This window comes from Motacilla alba, chromosome 4 (assembly GCF_015832195.1).
Source record: "Motacilla alba alba isolate MOTALB_02 chromosome 4, Motacilla_alba_V1.0_pri, whole genome shotgun sequence".
Classification (NCBI taxonomy): Eukaryota; Metazoa; Chordata; class Aves; order Passeriformes; family Motacillidae; genus Motacilla; species Motacilla alba.
In genome coordinates, this window is record NC_052019.1 from 38,358,736 (window position 1) to 38,369,937 (window position 11,202).

Consider the following 11,202-nt stretch of genomic DNA (forward strand, 5'->3'; position numbering starts at 1 on the left):
CTAAAATGAAGGTCATAAAAAATGGTTAACATGCCTTCACCCTGGTGCTGGCAATTTTTCATGGAAACACAGTACACTCTTCATTAGAAAAGGCAAAGCATATTACCTGAACACAAGGTACCTAATTTATCCATTTGCCTATACATTTATACAAGGCATGAAGTACAGAATTATAAGTATGGAAACAGTTGTAAAGTAGTGTGGCATAACCTACCTACAAATAAAGCTGAAGTAAGAGCACAATTGTAAGGATAGTGTTGAGTAAGGGAAAAAAGCAAGTACAAGTAAAAAAGAAGACGTATGCAAATTTGGTATAAATATAAGGACATTTTACCAGATGGAGAAATTGGGCAGTTCATCGTCATGTTCTCACACCCGCAGAGTTGTTCTAAAACTACTCCTCATGAAAGCAAATATAATTCACTCTGCAAGTAAACTGTTTAAATAAATCTTGATATTATATAAGAACCATCTGAAATTATTTTCTTTGCTTATCTGAATACATCATCTGGAAACACCAGAAACTCTGCCTTTTGGCCACTCTTTGGACCATCATTGTGCCCTAAGCCAAAGTCTTTATATACTTTTGGGAAAGTGGAAAAGTGTTGAAGGTCTTTAGTGCTACAATGCCCATGACACAAGAACGCACCTAATTAGCACCTATTAAAACATCAGACACCAATAAAATTGATTTAATTTTGCTTGGTGGCAATTAAACTTGTTATTAGGAATATATTTAACTGCTGCTACCAGGATGAGAATAATGTAATTCACCTGTGCAACTATTTTGATACAACCTCCCCAGCTGATGTCCTTGTCCCCCCACTTCTTACAAGAGCTGATACTAAAGTTCCACCATACAATATACAATATCTAGGAATCACAATGTCGCTGGAGAGGTACTGGCAACTTTCAAATGTAGCAATGTGTCTCTGTCATTCAGTTTCTGTAGGAAAAGACATGAAATTCACGAGGACAGCAAGATAGAGAATTTCCAAAGTCAGATTTAAATGCACTGAAAATTAATTTTAAAATAAAAATCCTTCCTTTGCAATTTTGTGTCCTGATTTTGCTGATTATTTCCTGATCAGGCATCATTTATGACCATCAAAATGAAGGAAAAAATTTTAAAATCAATTCTAGTCAATTAGTGATGGACCTTTTTATCATTAGAGTATATATAGCAAAGAAACTGGTTTAATAAACACTGCATATCCTATTAGGCATCGTATTTCACACACATCAAGAAAAGAAATTAGGAGTTATTTTAGAATAATATTGATTTTTTGGCACTTTGGTCTTGAGAATCTCTGGTTTGTAATATTGAAGAGAAAACCCACAAACCTACATTTTGGAGCATTATTGCTCTGTAAGAACTATCTGATTGTGCTCAAATATTTGCAAACACCTGATACTCATAGCCACTCAACATTTGCACTTGCAGACCACTACTTAGTCAAAACTCCCCCCAAAAAGCCAAAAGCAAAAAAAACCAAAAAGCCATCTGAGAATATCTGTTTGAGTGGGAGCTGCCTCTGTAGCAGCCTGCAGCAGCAATCACTCACATGGGTCACACACCGGCACTCTCTGCATACGTCCCCAGCACAGCCTCCACCTTCACACTTCCCAGCTCAACCTGTTCTGCTGTGCTACTATTTATACAACCTTTACACTTCAAGTACTTAAGAGTACTCCTGCTCCTGTTGGTCAGCAAGGGACTGTCTTCACATCCAATATTGATATTTAGGGACGGGAGCCCAACAGCGAAAGAAGGTTCCCGTATGCTTTCTGCATAGACATTTGGAGCTGGATATTTCAGGATTGGCTGTGCAGTACCTAACAGATCATCGCAGCCCACTGAGCATCCAGCATGAGGCCTCTGAGAACATGCTGGTCACACACAGCCCACTCATCTTTCTCCTCCTCCTCGTTTCCAGCTGTGCTCACAGGTGCCCAGTTTCTTTGCTACAGAGCTATCAAAGCACTAGAGGACAATCTTACAGAAAGCCTGATGATGAGCTAGAAGCCCTATTTGGAGGGAAAAAGTGATAATTGTAAGCAAGAGAATAACACATTGAGGGAAGAAAACAGGGAGGAGTAGAAGACCGGTCAGGCAGCACAAGGGAAAGCTGAAAAAGAAGTGAAAAGTGCATTCACTGGAGGGGGAATCCAGAAGCAAGGAAACTTGCCATAGTAACAATGAAAGAAATTATAGGAAAAGAAGATACGCAGCAGACACAAAGAATGAATATGCATTAAAACACATTAACAGATTGGCCATTAGCTCTCAGCCAAGAAAAATATCCTGACAAGACAGAACTAAAAATACACAAAGATTTCTCTAGTCACACTTTCAGTTCTGTTACTCTGAAGAGATGTAGTAGGGAGGTGGAGAGAGATTGCTTCTGGTTAAGAATGGGGGGGTATGGACTGCATTCACTAATGACTGAAACAAGGAGGTTAGAAAAGTCCTAAAGAGGCTGAGAAAAGTCTGAAAAACCATATGAAATGCTGCTCATCCAACTGAAAGCTTTCAAAGGCCAAAACTTAGTTTTGCTCTGTAACACTGCTGTTAGAATTTATCTTTTCTACAGTTACATATTAAAAACAAAAAATAAATACTAGAATATTTTTGTAAGTTGAAAGCCAGACTATAAAAAGCTATTTCAGTTTAAGCATAAACACATCTTGTCTAAACAAAGGCTAGAGATTTCTTCCATTGTTCATTCACTGTTATAAAATTTAGACTACTATAATGCATCCAGGAAGGGAAAAAAAGAAGTCTTCCTCTCCACAAGATCCACTGTGCTTGTGAAAACCAAAAGTTGACTCTCCAATCTTACAGCTCTTCCATTTAACAGACCATCTGTCACCACCATGCACCACAGACATGACTTTCTCTCCAAAAAGAAGTGAATGAAATTATGTCATAAGCCTATCAACCCTATTGTCCAGAGGGGCAATCAGAATGACATAATGCAGATATACAGGTGTGGTGAATGTTTCAGAGTTTGCCTTGGGGACTTGATTCCAAGCTCAATTAGATTTGTCAATTAGACTTGTTTTGCAGTGATGTAATACTGCTCCTTGTAAGTCACTCGTTCGAGTCACTGGATATATATTTAGAGACAGACGCCTATGGAAAGTGGTCTGGACATGAAATTAAGCCTTTGGTGTGGAAGGACATTCACAAAGTTAGAACATAAAACATACTCATATAATGTAGTTTTCCCAGAGTTTCATACTGAATTAAGCTTTTCAATGAAGCTGAGGAGAAAAAGAACTTTATGTTCTCACAAATCTCTTTGAAAGGTGTTGAGATACCACATTTAAGGGCATAAAAGATAAAGTAATGGTGGAGAATTCTGGGGAGAAAAAAAATATTTAAAAGCTAAATTTGTCAGTAGTCTTATTTACCCTATAAGTTTATCCACAGCAGGATGGAAACCAGTTGGGAAGACTATTCAGAAAAGCTTGTTTCTCTTTCAGCTGCCTACACTGTGCGTTTACTACATGAACAGTCACAGTTCTGTCAATCTGGCAAGTGATATTAGCAGCACAACCTCTATATTAGTACAAACTGCACAATATAGCTTTAAGAGTCTAGTACATGACTGAACTATAAAGAATGCTTACAACTGAACACACATCCCAGAGCACAAGAGGGAAACTAAAATAAAAATATAGCAGTATAGAAAGCTGCTGCTACAACATCAGAAAACAATAGTTAGACTGTAGTTACAGATGACACTGCATAATAATTGTACTCAACATTTACCATCAATCTTTCCTGTTCAGCTGTTTTACAAATAAAATATATCATTAGGTTAGATGCTTCAGTGATGTGGGAAATACTAATTTCCCTGCTACATACAGTCCAAACTTTTTTATAATTATTTAGAAAAGTGCAAAGTAAACAATCTGGTTCCTTAGATTCTCATAGGAGGGAGAAATGGACATGTAAGGACAGTCTGTCTTAATTTTCTCTAATTCTCAACCAGGCAGGCGTGCATACATACAGAATTTGTTCTTAGTCAAATAACTGCATGCTAACCAAGTTTCAAGGTATAGAGCTGTACATTTAATTGCTTGTTTACAATATTCTTCTTTTTTTTGACATTTTTATCTAGCTTCACTGAAGGAAAAAAAAAATAAAAGCAATTCATGCATCATTTCAAAGGAAAAAAATTCCCAATTAACTGGGTCTTGGCTGGGGGAGTAATCCAAACTAACTGCAGTGAAAACTGTAAAAATTTCAGTGACGTTTTCCTTGGGATAATTTCTCATAGTATAAGACAAAATTTGTAGTGAAAACACCCCCCCCAGAAAAAAAACAGGCCCACAAAAGGGACTCAACTTCAAGCCTATTCCCCAAACCTTTAACATTTGTTTTAGGAAATGAAATACCTCACAGAAGAAATGCTCAAAGAGACTTATTTGAGGACAGTCAGCTGTCCAGAGGCTGAAACAGACCTCAGCACTGCAACTATACAACAGAACTAAGACTTTTTGCCTAATCTCCCACAGTTCATGGTATTTTAATTGGAAGACCACACCAGAGTACACCCACTACTTTTTTTCATTGCTTTGCTTTGTTTTAGGAACACAAAGTTGTTGAGAAAACAAAAAAAAGCCTTCAAAAAACCTTAAATATCAACTAAGTGCAGGCCATGAACAAGTATTACAGGATGGGAAATTATTTTTCTAACCACCTCACTCTCTTTGTTTCTCAGCAGATATCCTGAATAAGTCATAAACTGTGGTAAAAATGGGAAAAAAAAAAAAAAGAAAAAAGAAAAACTTCAGGAATCCACAAAGAAATGCAGGTGCATGCTGCAATCTGAAAAGTCTGATGATGCCCCTTGAAATCTAACCCAGCATTTTCTTCTTTGGCATGGTATCTGATTATACAAATGCTGATCTATGTCCTCAGAGTATGGCACTCGCAGCTTCACATCTTCTGGCAAATTAGATCTTGAGGATGAACTAAGAATGCCTTACACTTGAACTCACAGTGGTAAACACTGAGGGCAATATCCTGCAGAGAGACACAAGGAAACATCCGAGACATCAGAAGCAGAGAAACTGTGTTACATCACATCCCGCTGTTACAGTGTGCCAGGATTCTTCTTATAAGGAGGAGTAGCGTGACCCAAAATTCACACACAGGTTAAAGGTCTGCAGACAAACCTACGGGAAACCACACAGCTCATCAAGTTCTTCTACATAATGTCAACAGCTTCCTTCCAATGGTTGTCTCCCCAACAGCATCACAGCATTTCTCCAGGCCCTTCTATGCCCTGAAGCTCCCAACGTGCTGACTTTACTACTGAGACTGTACTTTGGGGTTGCTGCATAAAATAGCTGCTTAGTTTTAGATGCAAATGGCAACACCAGCTCCAGAAACACCTCCTAGCTCTACAGGGCATCTGACAGACATCTGTTATCTGTAGATTTTTCACAAAGCTGGAAATATTGTAAGAAAATGTACTTTTCAGCCTCTATAGCATCCTGCACTGTGCTGCTCCTGGGAGTTTTAAGTCAAAGCAACAATGTGATTCTAGGCACATTCACTAAAATGATCCCTTCCTTGTGAAAAAGTTAAAACACATATATAGTACCCATAAAAAAACCCCACAGAATACCCATAAATAACCCCTCAGAGGCTGTCACATTGTGTTTCTGGTAGACTCCTTCCGGTTTTTCATAATAAAACAGGGAGAAAGGGACCCACCAAGAGAACATTTATTCAACAGAAGTAGGTGTCTACAAGGAGATATAGAAATATAACTTCATCTAACTATGGATCTCATGCCTCATGTGCAGTGCTTTCTGTCACAAGATTGCAAACACAGTCTACTCAGTAAAAAACTAAGCAGCAAACACCACTCACTGGAGAAAATTTGAATGCAAATAACTTCTAAAATACAGGTGAAAGAATCTTGCATCAGCATATTTGGGAGTAGGTCAAATTATTCTAACATGCCTAAGATTTGCATGGGTATCACTGAAGTTTTTGAACTAGGTAAAACCATAAATGACTTTGGGTGCTTGCTAAGCTGCAGAAACTCACTTATATCTGGTTCCTAACAGAAAACACTGACCCAACTGACCAGCCTGAACAGCTAAAAAAAAAACCACTTTTACAGGCTCAGCTGCAGGCCCTCAAGATGCAGTAAAAGCAAGTGTTAATTATATCTACAAAGCTTGCATACCTTATCTCAGCAAGAATTCTCTTATTTTATCCTGTTACCTTGCGCATAGAGTGACACACAAATTTGAGTGTGACTGTCTCACACCCCTGAGTGTGAAGCCTGGCTTTGTCCTTCTATAGGGCCTCACTGTGGAACCCATCCTAATGGTAGAGATCAGTAAAATTACTCCTGGGAGCCCAAAACCCACCCCAGACGATAAGAGTTGACCTAGGGAAAACACACACTTCGGCTGTGCTGCTAAAAGAGGCTGAGCGCCCGCTGCTCCCAGAGTCTTTGATCAGGCACTTTACAGGCTGAAATTAATGGAGCCTTTAAGGAAGGTCTAGCAGGGAAAGTAAATTGGGAAATACTCTGGGAGGATCAGTTTCATTGATATATAGAGTTTTCAATTTTTTATAAAAATGATGGGTACATGGTACACACCCAGTGTGCAGCATTGAGGTGCATTTTTATTTCTGAAGAACTACGCACTAAGAAGCAAACAAAAAAAAAATAGGTTTTTTTCCTGGATAGACATCCTTAAAGTGACAGCTTTTAAGATTAACAGGAACTACACACGGTAACTCTTCATACACCTACCTATCTCTTGTCCCTGTAGTACCTTAGCTCCCTATACTTGTGAAGCAGCACAAGTAAGAACTTCAATAAAATGTTTCCATGGGCCAAATTTTCCAAACGAATGCTTCTTTCTCCAGGCAAAACAAAGTGGTGGCAGAGAATTGACAATGCAGATCAAATTGCAGTCTCCTACTGTTGTCTTTCTCTCATGCATAACCTCAAAACACTTAGTATCATGAATTATAATTGCTAATTAATCCCACTATGAAACAAGAATCCCACAGCAAACTTGAGAGTAAATAGGCATTTCTCATTATATGAAATGATGCATATGAATCCTCTTCAATAATTACAGACCAGAAGAAAAGAGTTCATGTTAACAGTGACCAGTTACTTATAATTATTTGTGAGTGTTAATTGAGGAAAAAGTAATGTTTTGATTGCAGTTGCTTCTGTTCTATTTGAACTTGAACATTCTTCAATTGTAAGCAAGTCAGACCTAACAATTCACACTTAGGAACAAAATATTTTTGTGATTAGAAAAACAGAGCGTCTGCATATTTGGCATATATGTTCACCACATTCTCTTCAATAAATTAAAGAAAACCACACAGATATAAAGAACACAACCTTTGGATGAACTAGTTTTCAGAATATAAAATAACTAATTAATGCAAAGGAGGCTGCTAGAAAACTTGAGCGTTTGTTTAACAATAGAGCTGTTGGGAATGGACAACCACTGCTGTTGATAACACCTTGGAGAGGATAAAAAAGCATCACCGAGATACACGTCTACTGAAATACCAGTGAACCCGGTCTCGAGGTCAGTTCTTCTTACTGATAACTTTAATGGGTGAAGAATCGTATCTGGCATTGAAGAGGCTGCAGTCCTATATCGGTGGAATAAAGGCTCTAGAAAACCACTGGACAAAGCGAAAAGAGGCTGTACCTCAGCTCTTCCCGCACAGCGTGGAAAGGGATCTGTCAGGCAGCGAGCACACGGGAGGCACCACGGCACACACTGCGGAGCACCAGCCCGCAGCACCACCAGCCGGGTTATGGGAGCGGGACGCGTGGGCTGCAACCCCGGCAGACAGTCACCACCCCTGCGCAACCCGCCCGCTCGGCAGCCGCGCTTATCGCATCCACCTCCATGGGCCGGCCGGCGCTGAGGGCCCGCCCCGGCCCACGGGAAGGGGTGCCCGGCCGGGAAGCGACAGGTTGGGATGGAAGAAGGCGAGAGGGAGGCGGAGGCGGCACCCGCTCCCGCCGCGGGGGCGGGCAGGGCCCCGGGAGAAGCCGCCACTCTCCGGCGGAGCCCGGCCCGGCCGCTCCGTGTTCTCGGCTGGTGCTGCGGGGCGCAGTCCCGCCTCGACACCTTCGAGCCCCGCCGAATGCTCTCTGCAACTTCCGCGGCTCCGGCGGCGCCGTGGCCCGAGGGCTCCTCGGCCGGCACGACGCCCCCGGGGCCGCGGAGCGGGGGCGGCCGGTGCAGCCCTGCCCGCCGCCGCGCCTCTCCCCAGCCCAGCCGGAGACCGGAGGGAAGTAAGTGGGAAGTCCCAGAAAAGCAGGTCCCGGGTACCTTCCCCAGCTAAGGCGGCTGGATGCAGGGCTCCGGCCGCGCTCGCCGCCGCTGCCCCGGGAGGGAGCAGGTGAGCCCGGGACTCCCCCCACACGCACCCCGCGTAAATAAAGCCTAGACAAAGTCACCATCTGGGGAGGGGGCGGGGAGCTGCATTAGACGTGGAAGTCACTTACCAGCTTTGCAAGGATCCTTATAATCTATCGCCTCGGCTTTATCCTCTTCAGTGAAATCGTAAGTGTAGTCATAATCAAGGCCAGAGCAGGAAGAAGGCTTCCCGCAGACAGTCCACCCGGCCAGCCACAGTGCCATCCTCCAGCAAAGCATCTTCATCCTCCCTCGGGCGGAGAGGTGGCGTGCAGGGCGAGGGTGAACTAGGCGGCCGGCTCTGCTGTCCACGCCGGCTTGGGAAAGGAGGGTAAGGGATGGAGAAACCATAGGTTTTGGGGGAGGTTGGTATTTTTTTTTCCTTCTCCAGCTGGAGGCTCTTCCAAGAGACGGTGCTCCCTAGGTAGCCCCAGTCAGACGGGTGCGACACTGAGTGAGGAGCATGAGCGTCGCTGCCCCCCCTGCCCCCTCGCCGGGGAAAAGTCGCTGGGTGTGTGGGTGGGCGCAGGGGGTGGACTCAGTCCGGGAGATCCTGTCTGTCAGGGCTTCCCCTCGTCTCTGTCAAAACCCAGCCAAACTTCCCGCGGAGGAGGAGGCGGCGGCGGCGGCTGCTGCCCGCGTCCCGCTCCGCGCCCGGCCCGCGCCCCGCTGCGCGCCCGCCGACCGCCGCGCCGCCGACCCCGGTCCCGCTGATGCTGCCAGAAGATGGATCCGGGCTGCACATCAGCAAACTACCTCGGGGAGAGGGGGGAAAAGAGAAAAAAAAAAAAAAAAGAAAAAAAAAAGGAGGAAGGGAAGAAAAGGGAGCGGGGAGGAGGGAGAGGGAGGTGGGGTGCACTACAGCAAACCGCGGAGCTCTACTGATGGGAGGCAGCAGCTATGCTGGAAGGAGCAAAGTGTCAGAGTTTCGCCCCCCTCTGCACAAACACTCTAAGCTCTGTCTCTGTCCTGTCCCCCCTCCTCCGTCCCCCTTTAACTTACGAAAACCTTACAGGCAACTAACACACAGTCGTCAGCATCCTGCTTACTTATTCATACAGTCAGGGTCAGGATCCGGGCTGCTTCTGATCTGCTCCCTTGATAGTGTGTCTTATGGAAACACACGCGCATTCACTATACGCTTCTATCTCCATATAGCTTTCTCTCTAGATAAGCGGTGCATGGCATTTCAACAACAACAACAAAAGGATCGAGATCAGATAAAACAATGCACAGATCGACACCCGGCAGCCAAAAAAGCGCGAGAAAATGGGTGCTGAGGAGGACGATAGGAAGAATTAACTACAATTTAGGAGACAGAAAAATAAATCAGTGGCTGTATATTTCCCCCTCTGCTGCTGCTGCTTTGCAGTGTTAGCCCCATGAGCTGAAGGGTGGGGGTTAAGGAGCGAGGGGGAGGGGGAAAGAGAAAAGTTTAAGAGCCCACAGTTTGTTTAAAACAGAAGAAGGCATTATAAAAGGTCCACTGGTCTCCAGAAGTTCAGCCACGCAGCTGGGAGCCGGTTCCAAAATGAAAGTAAGAACAAACAAACAAACAGAAAAAAAAATAATCAAGGCAAACAAAAAGTAAAATTGCAGCAGCAGCAGCGCAGAGATCTTGCGGTCGGGCTTTCCTGCTCTCACGTGGATCTCCAGGAAAAGTGGTGGAGGTTTATTTTCCAAGCGAAGTTTCCGCGGGAGCCACCGCCCCGCTCCGCGGTGTCCTGCCTCGCCTCGCCTGGCCCCGCCGCGCTTCAGCGCCGAGGCGCCCCGAGCTGCCGCCGGCTGCGCGGGGCCGGGTTTTGTTTTAAAGCCCGAGAAGGGATCAGCGCGCAAAGCCTCATTTCAGCCGATCAACCTGGAGAGGGAGAGGGAGGGGGAGGAGGGGTTGAGATACGTGCTGCTGGAATAAAATAAGATCAAGCGGGGAAAAAAAAAAATACATATACATGTATAGGTAGCTAGAGATCTCCCTGCCTGCCTCCTCCCCTCCCCCGAGACGGGCAGCTCCGATCCTGCAGGAACGCCTGAAACTGTTTCAGACCAAGGTGAGACTTTTCCGTAGCAAACTCTACTCCTCCTCCTTTTACGAGTTTCCATGGAAAAGGGCGGGGGGGACGACGAGGGGCGGGTAGAGGGGTGTTTCTTCTGCTCCCATTTCCCCGGGGTGTCACATTTAACACGGACTTTTGAAAGAGCTGCCGCGAAGAAGTGGCTTCGTCTTTCTCTCGCGTCCAAGCCCGCACGGGCTCGCTCTCCCCGCAGCACTTCCCGGTAGCCTTCCCTCTGTGGCAGGGGTGGAAATCCGGAGACAGTCCCTTCCCCTGGCTGTGCCAGGAGCGCAGGCAGCGCCGGCGGCGCGCCCCTTGGCCCCGCGGGCCGCTCCAGGTGCCGCGGGGGCGGGGGGCGCGCCGAAGGCACTTAAAGCAAACTCCGGGTGGGCCCACTGTGCTATCGCAGCTGTCGAGGGAAGGAAGAACGGGACACAGCTTCCTATCGCCGCTGACAAGACTTAGCTGCCCCCAAAATACGGGGGTCGGGGGGGGGCAAGGTGCAAAGCCTCCTTTCGAGTGACGAAAACCTGTAGTGCCTACCCGGCCACTCTGCGTCTGCCCCTGCCGTCCGGCGAACGAAGGGCTAGCGCTGCTATAGATAGGCGCTCTCGGCAGGTCATAACATTAAAACTGGAAAGGTCGGTTAAGACACAGCTAATAGGTGTTTAACAATATTAAGAAGTCTGGCACCGAGTGGCGTCAGTGT

The 11,202-nt window shown here is 45.2% G+C and overlaps 1 protein-coding gene across 3 annotated transcripts in view; it reads right to left on the minus strand.

Annotated features, from left to right (window-relative positions):
• Nucleotides 1–10,533, minus strand: part of TLL1 (tolloid like 1) — a 128,001-nt gene extending 117,468 nt beyond the window's left edge. The window contains exons 1-2 of one of the 3 annotated variants that reach the window (XM_038134891.1): nucleotides 10,392–10,533; nucleotides 8,532–10,300 (exon numbers count right to left, since the gene is read on the minus strand). In XM_038134891.1, the coding sequence (XP_037990819.1) occupies nucleotides 8,532–8,793 (262 nt within the window). In that variant the 5' untranslated portion in view covers nucleotides 8,794–10,300; nucleotides 10,392–10,533. Of the gene's footprint in view, nucleotides 1–8,531; nucleotides 10,301–10,391 lie in introns of those variants that run through there. The other 2 variants (XM_038134892.1, XM_038134894.1) reach the window with 2 other exon arrangements.
• Nucleotides 10,534–11,202: the final 669 nt, after the last annotated feature.